At 35.9% G+C, this 25,656-nt stretch overlaps 1 protein-coding gene across 1 annotated transcript; it reads left to right on the top strand.

Annotated features, from left to right (window-relative positions):
• Positions 1-5,068: 5,068 nt before the first annotated feature.
• On the top strand, positions 5,069-18,952 carry LOC127871367 (probable G-protein coupled receptor 75). Its single transcript, XM_052414186.1, has 2 exons — positions 5,069-5,181; positions 15,069-18,952. The coding sequence occupies exon 2, from the start codon at positions 16,935-16,937 to the stop codon at positions 18,315-18,317; it is 1,383 nt and encodes a 460-aa protein (XP_052270146.1). The 5' UTR covers positions 5,069-5,181; positions 15,069-16,934; the 3' UTR covers positions 18,318-18,952.
• Positions 18,953-25,656: the final 6,704 nt, after the last annotated feature.

Below are 25,656 nucleotides of genomic sequence, written 5' to 3' on the forward strand. Positions count from 1 at the left end.
TCTGAACATGACTTGTTTTGAGAAAAAAAATCCTACACTCATAAGAGAATTGTATACGATATAAAAAAACATTACTCCGAGCAAGTTTCCAAATTCGAACTCGTTTAATATGAATTATTTTGAATAGTTTGAATAGTTTGTTGTATTTTTATGTTAATATTGAACCATTTAAAAAAATCAAGGATGACCACAAGACCTCCCCAATTATCATCTGTTTTATTCGTTCAAACGTACCAACTAGTACAATTTGTGCATCTATTTCAAATGTTGATTTATTTAAAACAAAACATTTTTTACAGTGTGTTTATACTGCTGTATATACGTTTGTCCTTTCTGTATGACAACAGCTGAAAACTTTATTAATCTGCTTACTAGTCCCTTGCGCAATACGAGGTGTGTAACAGCGTAAAAACGCTATAAATATGACGTTTAATGTACACATTGGGAGTAGCATCGAAAAAGCAAAGGGAGTCTAGTGATTTCCGATGCAGCCTGAGTGAAGTCGCCAAATGGAAATCCGACGTCACAGGTCGAAACATTGAAATGCCTGTTTTAACTGAATCTAAAAAAAATATTTGCAAACGTCGAATACGAAGGAAATGTGCATATTATCTCCAATTCAGTAACTTATGCTTTAATATCATAGTTTAACAGGTGAGGGAGGAGACAACAAAGGAAACGACTAAGCGTTCAAGAATACGTTTGGAAGGTTTGTGCTTTGCCATAGCCAACCCTTACAAAAAACAACAATTAGTTTTGAAACCAAACTTACACATCAGACATGCTCTTTTGATATAGTCTACGAATTCCAGTTTTTAAAAAAATCATGAAGTAATAATGGTTTTTAATTTTCGTTCGTTCTTTCTTTGAGGTCAAAGCGGTGATAATTTGTAGCGCAAAGACATACGAATGTTAACTTACTAAATATATCGCCACGAGACTTGATTTGTTTAATATGGGAATTTCATTCAGAATTCCTCAGTTCTAAATGAATTCCCCAGATGGCCAAATGGCGACCCGATGAATTCCCCGGATGACCAAATTTCATATTTCATATATATAGACAATATGTAGACTGTCATACTCATAACACGAAATGATTGAATAATATTTGGTTGCCGCGTGGAATAAGTTTAATATTAGAACATCTGTCTTATCGCAATGTTTTGTAATGCAATTGCTTTTTTGCTAATATCTTTTTTGTTGTTAAGATTTAAGTGAAATTTTACGAGTGAATTGAGTTAAGTTGAGTTAAGTTAAGTTGAGTTGAGTTGAGTTGCGAACGAAACATCTTGAAACATATTATTTGTGTGTGTCTGCCCGTATATAATTTAAATATTGCTTTTAAAATCGCAACTTAAGAAAGCACACTTATCTTTTGAGGACGAAAATATCGTGAATGTATTAGCACCGTTAACCCATTTATGCCCAGCGTCTAGAAAAACGGCCTTGTCACACAGCGTAGACCCAGATGAGACGCCGCATGATGCGGCGTCTAAACTGGGTCTGCGCTGTTTGCTTCAATGAACTTCTGTAAGAAATATTATAAATATAGAAATAAATATACTAGACATCCCTAATACGGGAAATAAATTGATCCAATTTAGAAGGATCGCGGAGTCCACTAGGCATAAATGGGTTAAGCATCGTATGGATATAAAGAGATAATTTATTCCAAACATCACAAAAGTGCCTGTTTAGTACGCAAGTAGAGCAAATATGATGACGACTGTATAAGAAACCAGTGAATATGAAATAAAATCATTTGCAATCACCAATCAATAAAAATTTCGTCTAACTACATGATCCTTTTACACTATAAATGTAGTTTCATGAAAGAAATACCCTTTAAAAATGTGCTTATCAATATCAAAATATACAATTCTGATTAGAGTAGAAAAGAGTAACCATCCAGCCTCTACTTTCTATGGCTTTCTACAGCTATCGGCCTGCGACCGTATTTGCTGACAAAGTTTGTCAATTCCAAGTACTTTTTTTCTTTTTATGCTCTGTTTTATAAATTTGAGCAAAATAGTAATAACAGCACCAAACATAGCCACATAGTAATATTGCGAAACGTTCAACGAGAAATCCCTGGTCGATATTTTGGGCCGAATAATTCGGGTTTGTCTACTATAGACTCTTACTACATGTATTACTACTACTACAACTTCGTCTAAGTGAGACAGACAAATCAGGAACATGATTTACCGGTTAGAAATTTGTTTAGAACGTTTGAGTTTTGCTTGTGCCAATACTTTCAAATAATGACAATCATGTTTGCAACCACGGGAACATAGCGCACAGGCGCTTTTGATAAATTCTCCGAATTACTATTTGAAAAAAATATCAATTTTATTTAAAATGTTTTTATTCACTTTCGGTCGCAGTTTATAAAAGGTCAAAGCGGCTATCTATTGTAGAGCGAATGCATTATATTGTTTAGTAACTCTACATATCGCCATGAGTGTATGATTCTTTAGTACGTTAAAGATAAGAACGTAGGAATTTTAATCAGAACTCATTCCTAATCCAACAATGCGCACTAGGTAGCGCTAATGAATTCCCCGGATGACCGAATGGCGACCTGATGAAATCCCCGGATGAAATCATGGCGGCCTGATGAATTCGTCGGTCAACACACCCTACACCCAACAGACATCAATCATATCAAATTTCATATGTGCAGACGATATGTAGACTGTTATATCCATAACACGAAATGATAAAAAAAAATTGTTGCGCATGGAAAAAGATAAATATACAAACATCTCTCTTAACAGAAGTGATGATAAATACAAGTGCGTCTTGTTAATATTTATTTTGTTGTTATTAATTAAGGCTATTTTACGTGTTTTATGGACATGTTATGCATATTTTCAACACACTTACATATTTTGTTACATGTAATATATTTCTGTCTTCACGTGAAATCCTCTTTTTACATGTATTTTGCTAACGAGAACCCTTTGATATGCGTTTTGCCTGTGTCCATCTTCCAACCTATGGCTAATGTAAGTGGAAACTTAAACATTATAATTGGCCGATATTGACATTGAGATATTACTTGGATAATGGATACACATCAAGACTGCACGGTAAGTACAGTAGTTGGTACGCATGCTTCTCGCCTTTGTTGAGATCGTCCATTTTAAACATATAAATAACCTGAAAGAAACCATCACAATTATTTACATGAGACATTGACTTGAAACATAATAAACTTATTTTGTGGCCAAGAGATAGTAACCCTTTTTGTCAATGTTTTGGGTCGGAGGTTATCTTCGCTACTTATTGAACAGGCCCATTTTGGTATGTTTATATCATATCGATATTAATATCATTTAACGCGAACAAAGCAGTCCGAAAGCAACGTTCTTACCATAATAATTATCAGTTTAGACCAGAACGATATGATAACCTAACAGTTTATTATTAAGCATATACAGTTCATCGCACAAAAATAAAAAACAACATAAATACAGATGCGCCAAAATAACAACATGTTTATGCATTTGTTAAATATATGATTTTTGTGATAATGTAATATGTAAGAGAAGGCACTTTTTTAACAAAGTTAAGGAAATATTTTAAATCCGTAATTGATTTAGAACAAAATGCAAAGGTATCATGGTAAAGACTCAATGTGTGTTATAAATATTGGGATATCAAAATTAATTTAGTTGTGGAAGTGCAATATATTGACTTTCGTTGTATATATGGTTTAATAAATTAATATTGACACTTGACTTGATCAGCATAACCATAATTCGCCGATTCGAGAAGTGCACACTGTCAAACAATCCAATTCTTTACGTGCAATGTTTGACAAATGACAACGCTGGTTTGGCGATATTGTAGCTTAAATGTTGCAAACAAGCTCATATATAATCGTAACACGACATCCTGTAATCCGAAATTCGCAACCAAATTTGAAAATGCCGGGATACGAAATATTTGCGGGTAATTTATCAAGAGATATACGACAGAAAGATAAGAACTTATGTAAACGCTCGAATTTGCTTTAATGCAATTATCCGCCATAAAGTTGTAATTATCAGCGACTCGACGAATAGCAAATCCATTTCTGTATTAAGGAGAAAACTTAGCAATTCCCCCGTACTTGGCTTAACTTCCGTGCTGTAAATAACGGGGTTTATCGCGAAGGTATTTCAATTACATCGTTAGACCCATTTACGCCACACGTATTCCCTTCTTTTTTTTAGTTGAAAAGGTGATTTTTTGAGTTTTCCGAGATTTGCATACTATTATTAATGCTGTTTGTTTGTATTGTTTGCTGTTTTTTTAAGTTATATAACGGCGGCCTGTAACTCGCACTATTCCTTAACAAGGTTAGATGATCGAAGTATATTTCAAGTACTTAGAACCGGTTCTTATTCCAGAAAATTACGTAAAGATAAGAACACTTTTTAGGCAGTGACTTTCCTAAGTCTTACTTGAATAAAAAACGGGGTTTAATGGCAGTAAAACACATTTCAGCTCAATGAAGTTATGTGGTCGGTATGTCACTCCAACTCCCGAATCCAGGATTGATAATACGGTACTGTTCTTATTGAGATGGGTCGTGCCGGGTGCGAATCTTATATAAATATATATTTATAACCGTATTCTTTTAAGATAAGACTCTTGCTTTTGTTGTCCTTAAATCGGTAGTTCGTTGCCATATAGATGTACCGCGCTGACAACATCCGATTTCTGTGTGAAAACAACATAACAACAACAACATCAACAGCAATTATATGTTCTGGATGCTAAGTTACACAGAGAATATTCGTCAAGCAGCATGGTGGATGAGAATACATATTTGTATTTTCTGCTTTGATTAATGTATCAATGTTCAATGTTTCATGCGGCATATAATTATAGATAATACGTTCAAAATTGGCTCTGTCGTGTACAAAAATATTTATTCTACAAAGTTTTATTTCATGTCTAGAAGTTAAACTGTTTATAAATGTTTCTTTATTAAACGTCGCGTCCAATTTAACCAGTCTGAAGTTTAGCCCAGTTCCATCTTTTATCTTTCATTTGTGATAAGGGTTGAAGTAATAGATTAAAGTTAGCAACTCTATAAAATTATCTTACCCATTTTACTGCGTGCCTTTGTAAAAAAACACACACTATATACCGTGTAAAGAGGATACGCGTGTGTCACATTAGGTAAGTACATGTTCGCATTATGCAAACATTTTAATGAAACAGCTTTAAGAATGTTTATTAAAAATTGTCATCACCCAAATGTTGTAAAATTATAATATTATCTATAAAACATCTGTGAAATTGGACTAAACTCTTCGCAGATGAAAGGCTATTTTATGATGCAATTTATTTTATGTTTATTTCAGACTTAAGTCCGCTTTGACATTACTTTCGCCTTATCAGATGTAGGTTTTTGCTCAACAAATATATTATTTATGAGATATTTATTCACATAAATTCTTATCAGCGCGTTTTGCACGAATGTGAGATATAAAACTTATAATTAGCGGAGAAATTATAAGCAACAAAACACAAGTGCTGTTTCAAATACCCAAGATTAGAATCGATTGCTAGACAACTACAACTTCAACAACTACAACAACAACTACAACAACTACAGCAACAACTACAACAACAACTACAACAACAACTTCAACTACAGCTACAACTACAGCTACAGCAACAGCAACAACAGCAGCAGCAACCGCAGCAGCAACAGCAGCAGCAACAGCAGCGACAACAACAACACCACCAGCAGCAACAACAACACCAGCAGTAACAACAACACCAGCAGCAGCAACAACAACACCAGCAGCAGCAACAACAACACCAGCAGCAACAACAACAACACCAGCAGCAGCAACAACAATACCAGCAGCAGCAACAACATCAACCACTACCACTACCACTACGACTACTACTACTACTACTACTACTACTACTACTACTACTACTACTACTACTACTACTCCTACTGCTGCTGCTGCTGTTGCTGCTGCTGCTGCTACCACTACTACTTCTGCTGTTGCTGCTGCTGCTGCTGCTACTGCTACTGTTACTGCTACTGCTTCTGCTACCGTTGCTGCTACTGCTATTCTCATTTCAATCATGCCAAACCTACAATCGCTGGTTTTGTTTCTTATAACATTTTGCTGATGTTATGTCTTTTTCTTGATCAACTGCTTCTATTGGTACTGCTACTTTTGAATATACTTTAAAGGTCAACATATCTACTAGTTCTATCACATATGCAAGCATTTTCATTATGCCACCTGGTGACTTATTTAACAAAGTGACTTCTCTTTGTGAACGATTATCTTATGTTATTATTATGTAAGTTATTTATATGAACTTTTTCAAATGAAAAATCGCTGAATTAATTGGAAAAGACGCGAACTGGATTAACATGTAACATAAAACATAAGTTAAAACGGTGGTTTTAAGTATCTTGCGTTTTAGATGGTATCACTTCTTCCATTAGCAAAGCTCTCCATCATGGTTGTAACTTTATCTTATCGTCAGTTTATGCAGAAACGGAATCTGGAGTTTCAGTCAATCTTGAGTGAATTTCACAATATCTTTATAGCATCTTTTATACTTACCGTTATCGCTTCTTTTCAAATGCGTTTTTTTCGTTTTATTTCATCTTTGGAAATAAACGTACTATTCTTGTTGTCAAGACGCCAGGAATTAAACTGATTTAAAAAAAGGTTTTGTGCTAAAATGTTTATTAAAAAATATGAATGTTCTTGCATATTAACTATTACCGCGTACAAGTATATTTTGCGGTAATAAAATTTGTATTTTTTTCATCTTGATTATAATTTTGCTCAAATGTTACTCATGCAAAATTAAGATAACCCAGTACACAGGACTAACAAATTGCATCAATATGACTAAATATACACATAACCACCTGTGCCACAATCACCACAACCAGTTCAACCACAAAAACATATGCTGTAACAGCAAACACTACCAAGACAACCAAAAAACACCACAACAATAAAGACAGCACGCAATCAAAGACCATCACTATAAAAATACCACCGCTACAGTTTATCGGAACCAAGATTTAGCGGTTTAACATTGTCACAAAACCTCGGCGGTCGCAGGTTTGATCCCTGTTAAATCCTTCCCTACTAATTTGTCTGTCTCATGAGACGTTATACCGGTTGCAATGATCTAGATGCGTAACACCGGGCACGAAATTACCCAGGGTCGTCTGTGGAACGGGATGTCATCTGTATCTAGCAATATCCTCTGTTAACTTCTGAACATTTCTGTATATCACATATTCTGCGCAATCGATAAAAAGTATTATACTCTCAAAGAACATTACCAACCCGATAACAAAGACAAATGCGAAAATTACCAACATACTAAAGACCATAACTACCAAGTCCATCAATAAAACAAAGAGCACACCCTAACAACCAATCTCAACAAAACACTACCATCCTCGTCCTATAATAATCCTGACAACAACAAAAAACGCCGTAGCATAGAATACCACTACGACAAAAACATCATTATAACAAAGACCATAATTGTAACAAAGACTACATTACAACACAAACTATGATTGTGACATGGAACATGATTATAACAAAGACTATCATCAGAACAAAGACCACAATCATAGCAAAAACCATCAATCTATATCTCTACAACAAAGACTAACTCTACAACAAAGACCACGCTGCACTCTAACAAAGACCGGCACCACAATAACAAAGTCTACCTCCTCGCGAAATACCACCACTATAGAGACCACAACAAACACACACACAACTATTACGATAAAGACTACCATCACAGACACGGGCCTCGCTCTGGGAAAACTTGACAAAATGCATGTGCATATGCTTAACAGGGACCACACTTTCCGCCTAAACTGGATTTTTGCTAAGAAGAGACTTTCTTGAAACGAAACATATCATAAAAGCGGAAAGTGTCGTCTCTGATTAGCCTGTGCGGACTTCACAGGCTAATCTGGAACGACACTTAACGCGCATCCATTAAACCCACGTTTTGCCAGAGCGAGATTTAAATTTAACAGAGGAATGATTAAAATGAAAATACTGTCAGCAACGGTTTTCTAATAAAGATGTTGCGGTTACAATTAGGTTTTTTGCTTAAAAACGATCCCATAAATTACCCCAAAATATGACTTCAGAGCGCATACGACGAGTGAAAGTGAGCCAAATAATAGGTGTATACATTTGAACGAACCTCACTTAAATTAAGTGCATCGGTAAATTTATTTTCCAAAACGAAATTTGAACCTTTGATTTTCATGTTTTCCATTTGCAGCTGTCGGCTTGTTAGTGTGTGATGAGTTACTTACAAGCGTTGAAGCAGACTATTATTTGCTGTTTGCACTTATTGAGCTTAAAGCAACGATTATTTCGATGGAGAGAAAGTTTAAATGGTATGACGTTGTTTAAATTATATTGCAAGGGGTATTTACAGTTCGGTAGTAATATGTGCTGAACTTTTCACAATCTGGTAGCAATCTGGTAAATACACATTATGAACACCTTATACAAATATAAATTTAATATGTGTAAACATACATAACGCGCATAATATTATTAACTAAACAAACTTGTGTATTCAATCGCATATATTCTGCTATAAAACATGTTGGTAGAATAATATAAGCGTTTTTATTTAGAGTAATTATCGGATATGCATTATGTTGACTCTATCGTGTAAACGGATGTTTCCGTCGGATATTTATTTCAGAAAAAAAGATTAGAACAAGAAATACATTGTCGTATTGAAACAATATTACCGCGTAAAAAGAAATCGATAACAAGAATCGGGGTTCGAACCCCAGTGTTTTTTTCACCTATAGGGGAATGGTGGCGGGGCCCGTCCAAAGGGGAAAAACGCGTCGTTTATTAAGGAAAAGGGCATAATTTCACTTAAAACGGTATTATGTTTTCATTTATAGGATAATAAATTCAACGCCAACAAAGCTTCGAATATCAACAACCACAAGTTACAGTGTATCACAGTAAGCCATAATTTACTTCTTTAATCACCTTAGGGACTACCCATCAATATTCAAGGCAATACGTCCTCGTTATCATTGTTTCACTGCCAGCTCAATTGGACACGTATGCATTCAACAAAGAAACCCTAGTTATCATCGTTCAAGTCAATACGACCCCGAAATGGCGGCGAATCTGTTTGTCCAACGATTTGGTGTCTCATCTGATTCCAATATTCAATATTACATGTCACTTGATAGCCCATTTGCTTTATAAATTGTTTGAACTGTCATCGGTGGATTAAGCGAGATAGATTGGTCTTCTGAAATGCGACAACTGAGCTTTATACGATGGTTATCAAAGACTCAATGTTCGTCTTTTCTGTTTGTATATTAAACGATTAGGATTGTCAGCTTTTGCAGTCATGGGTCCAATGATAACCTAAATAATAAATAATGTATATAAAACGCTGTCGATTAAATTTCGAAATATTTCCATTCTATAAAAATATTACCTAGCATTCGGACTTTCCGCCATTTTGATTATAGTTGGGTGCATCGAATGGTTATTAAACAAGAGGGCCTGAAAGGCCCAAAGTCGCTCACCTGAGATAACAAGATATTATTGGGACAAATCTTCTGAACAAGTTTCACGAAGATCGAAAAATAAATGTGGCCTCGAGAGTGTTAACAAGGTTTTACTATAGCCATATAAGGAAAAATACACCGCTCCTTGGCAGCCATGTTTTTCAACCAACCAGCATCATTTTTAAACTAATCCAAGATATTATCGGGATGAATCTTCTGACCAAGTTTCATGAAGATCGGACAGTAAATGTGGCCTCTAGAGTGTTAACAAGATTTTACTATAGCCATATAAGGAAAAATGCCCCGCCCCTTGGAAGCCATTTTTTTCAGGTAAACATAATTATTTTCGAACTCATCCAAGATTTCATTGAGACAAATCTTCTGACCAAATTTCATGAAGATTGGACAATAAATGTGGCCTCCAGAGTGTTAACAAGGTTTTACTATAGCCATACAATGTATGTAGCCATATAAGGAAAAATGCCCCGCCCCTGGTGGCCATGTTTTTAAAGCAACCAACACCATTTTTGAACTCATCCAAGATATCATTGGTACAAATCTTCTGACCAAGTTTCATGATGATCGGAAAATAAATGTGACCTCTAGAGTGTTAACAAGGTTTTACTATAGCCATGTAAGGAAAATAGCCCCGCCCCTGTGGTGGCCATGTTTTTCAACCAACCGGCATCATTTTTGTACTCGTCCAAGATATTATTGGGATGAATCTTCTGACCGAGCTTCATGAAGATCGGACTATAAATGTGGCCTCTAGAGTGTTAACAAGATTTTACTATAGCCTTTTATTGCCATATAAGGAAAAATGCCCCGCCCCTTGGCGGCCATGTTATTCAAGCAAACGTAACCATTTTCGAACTCATTCAAGATATCATTAAGACAAAATCTTCTGACCATATTTCATCAAGATTGGACAATAAATGTATCCTCTAGAGTGTTAACAGGGTTTTACTATAGCCATATAAGGAAAAATGCCCCGCCCCTTGGCAGCCATGTTTTTCAAGCAAAGGTTACAATTTTTCAACTCATCAAAGATATCAGTGGGACAAATCTTCTGAGCAAGTTTCATGAAGATCGGAAAATAAATGTGGCCTCTAGAGTGTTAACAAGGTTTTACCAGAGCCATATAAGGAAAAATGCCCCGCCCCCTGGCGGCCATGTTTTTCAACCAACCGGCATCATTTTCGAACTCGTCGAAGATATTATTGGGATGAATCTTCTGACCAAGTTTCATGAAGGTCAGACAATAAATGTGGCCTCTAGAGTGTTACCAAGATTTAACTATAGCCATATATAGCCATATAAGGAAAAATGCCCCGCCCCTTGGCAGCCATGTTTTTCAAGCAAAGGTTAACATTTTTGAACTTATCCAAGATATCATTGAAACCAATCTTCTGACCAAATTTCATGAAGATTGGACAATAAATGTGGCCTCTAGAGAGTGAACAAGGCAAATGTTGACGTCGCACAACGCACGACGGACAAAGGACAACGGACGACGGACAAAAGGCGATCACAAAAGCTCACCATGAGCACGTTGTGCTCAGGTGAGCTAAAAACATGACCTTAACCAATTTATGCCTATTGGATTCTCCCATCCTTCTTAATTGGATCAATTTATTTCCAAAATTAGGGATGTCTTGTATATTTGTTTCTATATTTAGCATATTTCTTACAGATTTTTTTCCAGCAAACAGCGCAGACCCTGATGAGACGCATCATGCGGCGTCTCATCTGGGTCTACGCTGTTTGCCAAGGCCTTTTTTCTAGACACTAGGCATGAATGGGTAAATAAATGTGAATTTATTACTATGACTTGATGAAACAGAACGGGATGTGTTCTATTTATTGCCGTATGGGTATATAGGGTTCTTTCTTCAACCAACACGTTTGGGTTTCTAAATATATTATATTTATGATTTAATATCATCAACATACAGGTTTAACAGCATGAATGATATGCAAAGAATGACTCTCTTATCATAAGTATACATTTCAATTATATATAAAATGGTGTGTTCCGACGGTAAGATACCAACAGAATTAATACACAAATACAACTATTAAAACAAAATAAATACAATAATACAACCGACAGACATGAATACAATAGATGGATAAAATGCATATTTACCTAAATATATTATATTTATGATTTAATATCATAAACATACAGGTTGACAGCATGAATTATATGCAAAGAATGACATTCGAAATAGTTATTCATGCACACGGATGGGGTTGATTGAATAAACTCATGCTTGACAAGCCAATTTACGTATTAAAATGTTAGTAAAAACAGTTCACCTTTCTACCCAGTCTCTAAATACTGAAAACTAATCAACTACTACAAAAGAAAGCTAGTAATTCTATTTACAGTTTAAATCTACTCTGTCCAACGATTAAACAATCAGAGCAATGTTTCCTTTAAAAATAATTTACTTCAATATCATTAAGAATAAATATATGTATGAACCAAATATATTTACAACAACGACAATTTAAATACGCCTATAACATATTCCGCCTATGGTCAAAAGCAAATACGATTAAATTTCGACACTATATGAAAATGGAACTGTTCTCAATAACATACCCTACCAAATGACCTTACCAAATGATTAACTGTACGGAAAACATTGCTCTTTTTGAGGCTTTACTGTTGATAAATGATGCGCGACAGTATATTCATTTAAAGTTACTATTTACACAGAAAATGTAATTTTCTAAACGTCAATATTCGTGATTATTTTCTCCGATGTAGCTCTCTAAAAGAGGTGGAAATGTAAACGAAATGCTTTCAGTGGGATTTGAATAAAATGATTTATCATTGATAAAAATGTTTTGCCGTCGATTCTTTTTTGTAAGAACGAATCACTTACTTGTCTCGATATTTGACAAGTTAAAAGACATCATGCAGAGAATATAGAAATCAATGGTAAAACAGCTATTCTCGAGTTAACATCTTACTATAAACGTTTCATATCTGACATCAATTTGATTGTATTCATATTCCTAAATCTCTCGTGAATTGGCACGATTTAAATATAGTTTGATCGCTCCTCTAGAAAGAAACAAGCTCATAGATTTTTTTCTAAAAACGAATTGAGTTATGCTTCGAACAAGAACATTTAAACGGCAATACTAAGTCGTTTATATTTACGGTCAAGTTGTGTTTTTCGTTGTAGTATATTAGTGAAATATGTTATTATTATACTAACAGGTTCTTTTTTTTTAAATACGGTACACATTTGTGCGCGATGACAATGCTACACACACCGTATTTGCTTTGATATGAGCCGTGCTCCGTGAACAGAGGGTCTATTGCATGTGCGTAAAGTGTCGTCCCAGATTAGCATGTGCAGTCCACACAAGCTAATCAGGGACGACACGTTCCGCCTAAATTGGATTTTTGCTAAGAAAAGACTTCCTGAAACGAAAAATAACATAAAAATGGAAAGGGTCGTCCCTGATTAGCCTGTGCGGACGCACATTCCTTAAACCACTTTTTAATAGAGCACGACCCATATCTTTCAGATAACTCGAATATCATAATGTAATCATGTTGTTGGTCGTTAACAAATGAAATGCAATAAACTAATTTGGAGTTATATGCTATTAAATTATAAAAATTTCGTGAAAAATATTAGCCTCGCCGTGAGAAAATGGACTTAATGCATGTGCGTTAAGTGTCATGCCATATAAGCCTGTGCAATGACGAAACGTTGCCCTGCAATTGTATTTTTCATTAATTAACCCTTGACTACTTAGATACGTATTTTAACTCATTTGTAGTCTCTTAGAAAATCAAATTTAATTAAAGACCTTTAAAATCCGGTCCTTACATACTGATGAGCAGCAAACAACATAAAACCTGAACAGACTGCGAGTTACTCGCAGGCTGTACTGGTTGAATGCTGGTTGCAAACGCCATCTTAACATTGCTTGTTATGGGGGAAAGGGTTTTAAAGGACGTCTCTTTTACTCGAAAATTTAGTACAAGCGGAAAGTGCCGTCCATGATAAGCCTGTGCGGACTGCACCGGCTTACATTGGACGTCACTATGCGTCCGTGCATTTAGTCACCGTTTTCCAAGAAAACGGGGCTAATAAACGTTATTTTGCAAAACCCTGTCCAGCAGGAGATTTATACTCCAGTTTTGGCAGCCCATGTAATTGTTTGCTTAAGTCATTCACAACAAAAAGAAAACAAAAACGCTGATTTGCGATTCTCGTCCAATTACGTTTATTAAAAAGAGATGATAATTTGTTCTCCTGTTCGATGTGTTTAACAGAGGTATAAGTATTACCTAGTTTATGCTTTTCAGTTGATTTGAAATGATTCTAATTTCGTTAAATTGCCAAAATCCTACCCATTTTCAAAATCCTATTATAAAACGATTGTAAACGTATTGTTGAGGGGGTAATCACGTGGCAAACAAGATGGCGACGTCCATGCCAAGGAAGGTATTTTTCGTCGTTTTATACCCTGTATTACTTGTATTATTTCTTTTTATTCCGCTCACTTTCCAGCCATATTAGGAAGAAAGTTAATGGCTTTTATTTCATAGTAATATTCGCTCTATATCTCGACTTTACTCGGTGCATAATTTCTTAGCGGGATGACCTAATTACAGCTCCATAAGAAAATTTGCGGGGAGTAAAGTCGAGATACACAGCAAATTTAAATACAAAACAAACGCTAATAACCTTTTTACTGATATGGCTGGAAAGTGAGCGTCATTTAAAAAATAAACATAAGTAATAAAGGGAATAAAACGGCGAAAAATAACCGTCTCGGTATGGACGTCGCCATCTTGAATATCACGTAATTACCCCCTCAAGTAAATCGTATAACGGCATGCGGTCTCAGTGTAATAATCAATTGAGTCTTGTTCTGCGAAAACTGGGCATAATGCATGTGCGTAAAGTGTCGTCCCAGATTAGCTAATCAGAGACGACACTTTCGCCTAAATTGGAATTTTTGCTTTAGAAGATACTTCATTTAAACGAATAATGTCATGTCTGAACATGCTAATCTGGGACGACACTTTACGCACATACATTATGCCCAGTTTTCTCAGAACGCGACTCAATTTAACCATGTTCTGGGAAAACTGGGCTAAATACATGCGTAAAGGGATGTCCCAAATTAGCCTGTACAGGCCACACAGACTTGCGTAAAAGATGTTAATGTCATAAGATACTCTTTTTTGTGTGTCAGGTCCAATTAAAACGGGTTTTTGATTGATTAATTCATGTCATACGATTTTATTCTCGTTTAGTCTTTTTATTTCATAATAAAACATATATATATCGTGATAAATTAAACCTTATTTTACAATACGTTTGCATAGGTCACCATGAGATTATCTTAGTCTACCATGATTAATTTCGGTACATAGACATTGTCAGCTACACCCACAAAAATGTAACTAAAATTTAATGTTTTTCATTCTTTACAGAAGGGACACATTTAACCCCTAGACTTCGAATTCGACTCCCTAAGCAATTAATAAATTGTACCGATGACAAAAAACCAACATTGTCGTGAGACGGGACGTGCCAACCCAAATCTTGCCTGCCGAGCCAGATCGGGTGCAATTTCACATAAATAAAAGAACACTGTATGAGCGGGTAGGATCAAGTATCATCGAGCCCGATCGGATTTTACCCTTACACCAGGAGCGCTTAATTGATAACCATCAGTGGCGTGCTTGATTTATGTTCGCAATCGTGGGACTAAATCGGTTAAATATATTTTACATTTCCCCGATGGTCTTTGTTAACGTTTATAGCTTAATGATTGCGTAGTAAACTGAAAAACATATTCTGTCGAGTCATTATAGCCGAAATTGTTTCATTAAACAGCATCAAGACTCGGTGTTTTGGATTCAGTAGAATGTGCGCATGTTATTTAAGATCTGTAGGATTTATCTAGATTGTAAACACTGACAAAACATTCACCAAACATCCAGGCGAGAGAAAAAAAAAACGAACTGAAAGTTCTGAGACGTTGCTGTGAAGATGTGAATTCCGGATGCAATATTTAGATTTTCGCTCGATATCGTAGGAATTAGCTTGAAAACTGTTTATCTAAGACGCTTTAGCCGCGAGAAAGGGAGTTTACACTGAGATCTAAATATGAAATACTGAAGAAAGATTGAATATTTCACGTGAGTGGGTTTGATCAATAATAGATCGCAGGAAAAATTGTATTGAGACAAAATACGTTACTTCATAGACATCAGTTTAGACATTAAATTGATGGACTAAAATCAACAATCAAGGAGAATCTGCAATCTAAGGCGTGTGCAAACATTTTCTGTTGATGAACAGAGAACTCCAAAGAGGATAAATGTTAAAGGACGAACCAAAATGACATATCAAGTTTAATACTGAAGACGATATATATGTTCTTGTTTCAGGATATTATTTTAGATGGTAAAGTAACAAACAGACAAACTGAAAACGGATACACATGTGACTTGTGTGTGTGTGAATGGGAACGTTTAGACCATTGAACAAGAATGTGATGATAAAAGATATAGCATACACGTGGATGCAAATATTGAATGAAAATAAAATATCACATCATGCAAAATTATTCAAATTAATGGAGAAACCCCGCTCGCTATTTTGTATACAGTGTTCCATAATCCACTGAGGTATTGCCCTGAGTAAGGGAGTATATTATTGCGCTTGGATGGACGGGCTTTATCATCATAATATCCTTCATTCATTAAGACGCAAGGAATGTCCAGAGGATTTCAACGCAGGACTTAATAAACACACAGCGAATTAAATAAGATTTCATGTTTGAGTCGCATCGAGAGAGCGCAGTATGGATTTTACATTAGTCTCGCCCGATTGAAACTTCGCTCACTCGTGAAATGCGGGTTTGCTGATGAACTTTGCGGAATACACAGGCATCTTTGGACTGAATGGTGATCTGTTAGTCTACCAAAACGGCTCGACGAAGCGACAAGCACAGACACTGGTTTATTAAGTGTATTTTGGCGAAGTGCACAAATGGACGATTGACTGCAAATTTTTGTGACACCGCGTTCTGAATGGGGACTCATTGAAACGATTGTGTGCGGATAAACATTACAGACCGGCTTCGTAGCGCGATCTTCGGAGATTAGTCACTGATTGAATATCGGGATGATAGACTGGTAATTGAATATATTGACTGAACGCTTTGCGTCCCGCACAGAGAGGCATATTTTACGAGCTAAATCCTCTACTTGAAACACGCCAAAGAAAACGTTTTAATGAGTGTTTAATTTTCACAAGTATGCGCGTTTCTTCTTGAAAAATGTTGTAAAATGGGGAAAATTATTTTGTATAAATTGACCAAAGTATCTGATCTGAAATCCTCTAATTTTATCGAGTATGATATGATGGAATATATGGAAACGGAAAACGTCACCGTATCTCATAATACCGTAATAACTATGACGTCGGACTGTATTCACACGGCAACGCTCGCGGTGTGCACAGTGCTCGTGATCTTCGTGCTGTTTCTCGGCTGTGCAGGAAATGGAATCGTCTTGTTTAACGCGCTGACAACCAAGCGGCACCGGCACGCCAGCGACCTCCTAGTGATTAATCTTGCCGGCGCAGACTTCATAATGTGCACGTGCCTTTCGCCGATGTTCCTTTTCCTTTTGTTTTCAACGTCAGAAATACCAAAAGTGTTTTGCGCGAGCATTTTATTTCTTGGAGTCACCAGCGGCCTTCTGTCGCTGCTGAGTCTCGTCTCAGTCGCCATGCACCGGAAGTGTCGAGTCGCCGGCCTGTTGCGCAAGTCCATGAGTTTATCGAAGATTTCTGTCGTTGTCGGCATAATCTGGATTATTAGCGTCACCGTTGCCGTCGCCGGAACCCTACACGTGACGCTTTTGTGGAAAGACGAGACAATAAATGAGTGTACAAATGTGATTAATGGAGGTAAAAGTGGTAGTTTCGTCCTGTACTATCTGTCACCGGTGACAATAGTAGGATTATTATTAATTTGTGTGTGTTACGGGAGCATAGCGAGCGCCGCCCGAGGGCATCAAAACTATGGTCAGTTAGGTATGGCCCCCAGGGCAGGCGGTTGCCATAGTAACACGAATTGCGTGAACCGCAAAATTGACAACCAACAATTTTGTGCTGATAAATGTTCATCCCCTAGTCCCGATTCAAGTACTGATAATGGAAATAAAGCCTTAATTATGTGCTTCGTCGTAACTCTTACTGTTTCATTGTGTTGGGGACCATTAATTATGTCGCAGTTTGTTCAGATCTTTACGGGGGAAACTATTATATTGTACCAGGTTAAATTATGTGGCATTGCTTTGATATTTCTCAATAGTGCCTTAAACCCTTATCTTTATGGTCAGAATAACTGCAAGACGAAACATAGATATATTAAATGGTTATACGCGTGTGCGCGCTGCGAATATTCCCTACCTATAAAGCACAAACTGAAACAAAACTTGGATCACGAACTTGAGCAGTGTCCCCTTAAGGGATCGCCGCCAAACCAGGACGATACGGTGAGCGGCCCGATTTCCGGCCCCTCGTGCAACTCGTGTAGCGACTGTCGCGTCACGGACGCTCTGCACGCGCGCCAGTACCTGACAAACATCCGGTACGCACAGCTTCTTATGACCAGTTTCCGGGACTCGTTTGCAGTAAAAACAGCGCCCGTGGAAAACGTGTGAAATTGATCCGGTTATTATTTTTATATTAACCGATGTTGTGTTTTTTTAAGAATGTGCCAATTTGAAGGACAATCGAAATTGAGCTTTGCTGGTACTCGAAAAGATTCCTAGTGAAAACTTTAATTTCTTCCAATCATATAATTTATTTAAAATGATAAGTCACTAAGATGTTCGTGCATAAATTTAAAAATCTTTGGTCCGAGTATTGGTTTATTTACATTGTACAAAACTAGACAAGCGTTGTTTAAATTATTATTTTTTCGACATGTATAAACGTTAGTACCCTGTCATTGGATTTCGCAAATGCACTTTGATTTAAAGTGCATCTAAGTATAACGTTTGTTAAGATTGCTTTTAAATAATTTGTTATAACAGTACCATCGACATTGCTCGTTTAATAGCCTATACATTAACGTTTGTGATTAAACTTCCCTTGTTAATTAGCGAGTTAATTAATTGTTCACCGCATGTTAAGCGAGCGTAGCCATTTTGTTATTATATTTTTAAACTATGATATCTTACTTTAAAAAAATATGTTCCGTTTTTTTTATGTTCCCTATGTTTACTGCTTGCGCGTATATCATTTTATATCGATATGGCTGATTTTAGATAATAAAACTTGTTTTTTTGGTTTCCTTTTGTATTATTCATATATAATCAATGCCATGCGTGAAGGCATTTTACAATGCCCGAAATTATTTATCATCGACAATTGTACAATAATGTTGAAAGTCAAATGTCTTTCGTATGCTAATGTCCCTGGCAAGGAAATGAATCTATAGGTAATCAGTTGTAGGTAATCAGTTGTAGGTAATCAGTTGTAGGTAATCAGTTGTAGGTAATCAGTTGTAGGTAATCAGTTGTAGGTAATCAGTTGTAGGTAATCAGTTATAGGTAATCAGTTGTAGGTAATCAGTTGTAGGTAATCAGTTGTAGGTAATCAGTTGTGTCAATGTTAACAAACTGTTTTAAACATATGGTAACTGTATTAACAAGAGCATTTTGAAAAAATAAAAATTAACCCATTTATGCCTAGCGTCCTGAAAAAAGGACATTGCAAACAGCGTAGACCCAGATGAGACGCCGCATAGTGCGGCGTCTCATCTGGGTCTGCGCTGTTTGCTTAAATGAATTTCTTTATGAAATATTCTAAAAATAGACATAAATATACTTGACACCCCTAATTTTGGAAATAAATTGATCCAATTTAGAAGGATAGGAGAGTCCACTGGGCATAAATGGGTTAAAAATGTGTCAAACCACTGTAATCTTCTGAAGCGTAAAGAAGATGCATTTTATTCTGAAACATATCAAATGTACGTATATCGCTGCGATATGTATGTCGTTACGGTGTTTACAATTATCAACACATCTTTGTTATAGGAAACATGACAGTGATCATCGTTATCATCATCATTATCATCGTCATCGTAGTCATCACTATTATTTTTCCCTTTTTTGTATTGTTTAAATAATAATAATAATAATAATAATAACAATAATAAATACTATTATTTTATAATTATTATGAGTAGTTAAAGTAGTGGCAGCAGCAGTAGTTTTTTTTATATATTTTACACAAATCACCTCCATTCATGTACACTTGACGTTAGTCCTGAAAAAAACTGCTAAAAACGAATAGTTAATGGCATGGTCAAGATATAGCATGTGCAAAGTAGATGCAAAAAGCATACAACATGAGAAGTTCGATATTTGACCGAAACAACCGTCTCAGTGTTATGTATATTGACATATTTATTACCCTCATATTTAGAGATTTTAATACGGATTACTTTAATATAAAAATAATAACGTAAATCCTGTAGAGGTTGTTTCAAGGAAAAAACGAAGGAGTTATGTTTAAGTTGGTGTTCTTACTGCAAAAAAAATATATCTGTGTAAAAAAGAACAGCGTTGGGCGACTTTTTCAGTCGCATTCTGAGAAAACTGGGTTTAATGCATGTGCGTCAAGTGTCGTCCGAGATTAGCCTGTGCAGTCCGCACAGTCTAATCAGGGACGACACTTTCCGCTTTAATTGTATTTTTCGCATAGTATACTTTTTTGTATAGTTTAAGCGGAAAATGTCGTCCCGGATAAGCCTGTGCGGACTGCACAAGCTAATCTGGAACGACACTTTACGCACATGCATCAAGCCCAATTTTGTCAGAACGCGTCTCATTTGATTGCAGGTATACGATATTTCCGGGTAGTTTACACATGCCAATTCATAAAGCACTTGATATAAAACTCAGCTACAATATATTTTATTTTTATTTATTAAACATGTTATTTCAAATACTAAACTAAAATCACACGATAAACCGGGACTTCAACATGCCATATCATTGTTCCGTTTATTTAATGTACACTCCGCACAAAGGGCGTACAATGACCAATAAAGAAGAAAATCGCACATTTTATTGCAAATGTATCATAAATCATGAACAGTTTCAAACAGATTAAATATCCTCCATAAATCTGGGATCATATTGCTTTTTCAAATCCTTCATCTACCCACTTATCAAAGTGTCAAAATTTTATGAAGAAAAAATGTAGGCTGATTTATTGCTGGAAAGCAAGCTTATTACTTGTAATTTCATTCAAGTGTTCTTCGGTTAAGTTGTTACATGGACTCTCAATATATATTTTTCAATAAACATGCCGGGAAACATATTTATTGTTGCAATTGAGTATTTAAAGAATTTATATGAAACAGGCTTTTTATTGAAATGATCGGCAGACATGGGTGCACGAAATATGCACATTTGATTCACCATTTGCAGAAATTATTTATGTTTTTTTTTTATACAGTGGATATATACACTTATTATTTATGTATCTACATAAAATATACAGTCCAACCCCTCTAAAGCAGCCAGTCAAGGGAAACAGCCTAATTGGCTGCTTAAGCGGGGAGGCCTCTTAAGAGGGGGTTGGGTCATAGGGAGTCTGGAGTTGATGAGTGCATGGCCAACTGTTCAATTTTTTTATAAACAAAATGGTAAATATGTGTACATGTACTAAACAATGTATAGACTTAAAATAATTTGTATGCGCTTATTTAAAAAACGTTTTGCCTGAATGCAAGTAACGTTTTTAAGTATGGACAAGATGTAATTGTGTCCGTAATGAAAGCTTATAGAGTCACGTCATGCGAGAATGAGTCTTATGTCATAATCGACCAGTGTAGCTGACGATCAGCCTGTGTAGTCGCAGTCTTGTCAGGACCTACTCCGTCCCGATCAGCCTGTGTAGTCGCAGTCTTGTCAGGACCTACTCCGTCCACTAATGAGACCACAAAACCTTGTGGGATTTTAAAGCGGAGAGGCCAAGCGCCTAGCCAGAATACGAGGATGATCTGCAGATACGCTGGCCGCATATGACAAAAAGACCCATTTTAGGGCGGCTATTCTGCTTAAACTTTAATGTAATTAAGACTATGCTAAACATAATCAAGACTATGCTTAACATAAAATTAACGTGAACATGTCTTGTAGTATGTTTACGTGTTCTTCATAGACAGAATGCCGACTCGACAAATTTTGTTTTCTAAACAATTTGGCTAAATGGCCTCACATCTCTACTGAGAATAGCAGATGATAAACAAGAAACCGTCGGAGACGGGTGATGCTCCTGAAAGTTTTTTTTTTGTCACAATATTGCACTATACATTCAGATAAAAGGAAACGTCTTGAGGGCACAGTAGTTGGGGGGTGGACAATAAAAAAATTTATAGAAAATTTCAAAGGGCCATAACTCTGTGAAAAATCATCCGACCAGAACCCGCTGATAATATGCACATCTCCTCTTGGTAGTGAAGCTTCCCATAAAGTTTCATTGAATTCCGGTCATTAGTTGCTGAGAAATAGCCCGGACAAAAATTGTGCACGGACGGACAGACAGACAGACGCAGACTAGGACAGACGAAGCGGCGACTATATGCTCCCCCCCAAAATAATTTTTGGGGGAGCATAAAAACTGTCCTGAGCAGGTTGTATTCACAAGATTTAACTTCAGTTGTGTAAGGAACAGTCTTCCATCTATCTGACGTGTGTTCATATAATCAAATTTGAGCTAAAGAAGTAACAACTGCACTTCCACTTTCGACCATGTTTCTCAACAGAGAGAGACCATTTACTTACTCGTTGGATACATCATAAGGACAACATGGCGTGGCGTCGTCATTTATATTGGGAAAATACTGCTTAATGAATTCTGGGCAAATGCATAACTTCTTAATGAATATTGCGAAAAATACGCTACTTCTTACTGAGTATTGGGCAAATACGTTAATGATTAATAAATAGTGCCAAGATACGTGCCTTCTATGTGAATATATGGCAAAAAATGACATCTGCACGAAAAGCGGGCACATACGTGACTTATTGAGTGTTAACGATGTTTCACTATACACCATACAAGGACAAGAGCTGTCCCTGACACTCCACTATTCACCCACTTCGACAGTAGGATGTACATTTTTTGACAGTCACAATAGTGACATTTTAATGACAGATTTGAAAACAGATAAAGAGGCATATGCAAACTAAAATGTTGTTTTTTTAACAAGGTTTTGCCACGTAACAAGAAATGCCTAAATGTTAACCTTACATTTATGTTGTAGGCACATCTTAAAGGGGCCTTTTCACAGATTTTGGCATTTTTTTAAATTATTCATTGAATGCTTTATATTGATAAATGTAAACATTGGATCATAAAAGCTTCAGTAAAAAATCAAGAAAAAAAATAAAAAGGAAAAGAACATTGCCCGGAGCAGGTTTCGAACCAGTGACCCCTGGAGTCCTGCCAGAGTCCTGAAGTAAAAACGCTTTAGCCTACTGAGCTATTCCGCCGAGTACACATGCTGAACGTATTTTATACCTTATATAAGCAATCTTCGTAGTTTCACAAAATTTAACGACAAAAACAGAACTCTCCAAATTATTCAATCGTTTCGCGTTGCAACGCTTTATAATTTTTAGGTTTTAAAATCGTCAAAAGATGCATATAATGGCTATATTAGAGCATGGTTAATGTTCAGTATTACTGTTTCCTCACAAATATCAATTTACCAAAGCGTGAAAAGATCCCTTTAAATCATGTTTCTTTAAACGAAAAATCGCATAATAGCGGAAAGTGTCGTCGCATACTAGTATTAGCCTCATGAACGACACTTTACGCACATGATTTAAAGGGATCTTTTCACGCTTTGGTAAATTGACAAAATTGAAAAAAGTTGTTTCAGATTCGCAAATTTTCGTTTTAGTTATGATATTTGTGAGGAAACAGTAATACTGAACATTTACCATGGTCTAATAGAGCCATTATATGCATCTTTTGACAATTTTAAAACCCAAAAATTATAAAGCGTTGCAACGCGAAACGATTGAATAATTTGGAGAGTTCTGTTTTTGTCGTTAAATTTTGTGAAACTACGAAGATTGCTTATATAAGGTATAAAATACGTTCAGCATGTGTACTCGGCGGAATAGCTCAGTAGGCTAAAGCGTTTTTACTTCAGGACTCTGGCTGGACTCCAGGGGTCACTGGTTCGAAACCTGGTCCGGGCAATGTTCTTTTCCTTTTTTTAATTTTTTTCTTGATTTTTTACTGGAGCTTTTACGATCCAATGTTTACATTTATCGATATAAAGCATTTAATGAATAAGTTAAATAATGCCAAAATCTGTGAAAAGGCCCCTTTAAAAGTAATGTTCTTGAGTACAAACCTTGATCATAGCAGAACTCCCATGTCTTCTTCTACAAATGGGCGAATATTACATCTAAGACTATGCATTACTAGTAGATCTACAAACAAATGTTGTGTGCTGTCACAGTAAAAAGTCTATAAATAAAAAATAATAATGAAAATACGCAAAGACTTTAAAACAAGAAATATCTTTTAAAAAAGATATACGTCGTTGATTGTGGTTGGAGTTTATGAAAGGTAAAGAGTTCAATGAATGAGATCAAGGATAGCGAATGTCTTTTTCTGTGCATTTCTTAGCTGCATCACACGCAGTACGGGATGTTAGGCGGAGTTTTTGCGGCTTATTTTACATTATTACATATTGCTGGTCATAAAGCTATAGAAACAAAACAGAAAACCAAAAGAATAATGGAAGTGCAATTAAAACATATGAGTCAACCGGCCACACGCGAAATGTCCGTACACATTTTAAATATTTATACGCGCGTTCTTCAAACAAACCTGTTTTAGTGGTTTGTCGGGCATTGCTATTTGATTCGAGTATTAACAGTATCGAGAATCATCGCGCTTATGCTTAATACATTAGTTAATATGGTGGAATAATTCTTGTTAAATTAATTAAAAATAATATTTATCATGGTATTGTTGAAAACACATTAAGAATCTATTATTGACATACCATAATTATATCGCTGTATATCTTAATTTAACATCTTTCTGGTCTAAAGAAAATTCCAGTTCACCTAGTTCACGCTATAGCGTCTTTTTTATATAACGATTATTTTACTGGCCGCGAACTCCGGTCAGCACATAAGGGGGCAGGGGATATATTTTTGACCAAATTTCGAGTTCCGAAAGGCCGCAAACAGTCAAATCCATTGCATCAAAACAGAAAGTGACACAAGAAAGCCTTTTTGTGTCAGTGTCATAGCATAGGCATTATACATTGAAAATACAACCAAAGACAAGGCTGGCTTCTTCACTTGTGAAACTATGGCCCTTGATCTTTCCCCCCACCCACCTCATTTTTAATGAAAAATTGAGAAATTTGACCCATTTCATGGCATGCACAGAACATTCAAACAGAATGCAATCCTAGTTTTGGCTACATTACTCATTAATTTCATCCCTGTGCTTTGTTTATTTGCCTAGAAAAGTGTCTCCCATACGTTTAGATTTTTCACAATTTACCTTCAAAATTTTGTTCTGTTTCTGCAGCGTGAAATATTGACTTCCGACAAAAGTGAAAACCTCCTTTTTGAAGATTCAAAATTTCCTTGCTAGGGAGCTGTGGCTAGTTGTAATGTTTTTTTCCAAAATTTTGAGACATTCTTTCTACAACCTTAAACAAGAAATACATCTTATAAATTCCTAATTGATTTTTAAAGACCATAGGTAACACCTACCCTAAAGATATGTAATTTTCATGGACCCCCCTTTCACTGATATATCCCCTGCCACCTTAAGTTTTTTAATGTATGCATAATAAAACAAAAAGCTTTTGTTATATTAAAATATAATGTTTAATGAATTAAATGCAACATTTCTGAACTGTATCCTGTGTTTTGTTTGTATTTCATAGTAATTCCAAAAATTCACACAATTCAAGGGAAACAACCAGAACAGAAA

The sequence above is a fragment of the Dreissena polymorpha genome, chromosome 3, assembly GCF_020536995.1.
Source record: "Dreissena polymorpha isolate Duluth1 chromosome 3, UMN_Dpol_1.0, whole genome shotgun sequence".
NCBI classification, from domain to species: Eukaryota; Metazoa; Mollusca; class Bivalvia; order Myida; family Dreissenidae; genus Dreissena; species Dreissena polymorpha.

Bases quoted from the DNA above. Each gene is read 5' to 3' on its own strand.
- LOC127871367 (XM_052414186.1), top strand. From the start codon at position 16,935: ATGGGGAAAATTATTTTGTATAAATTGACCAAAGTATCTGATCTGAAA.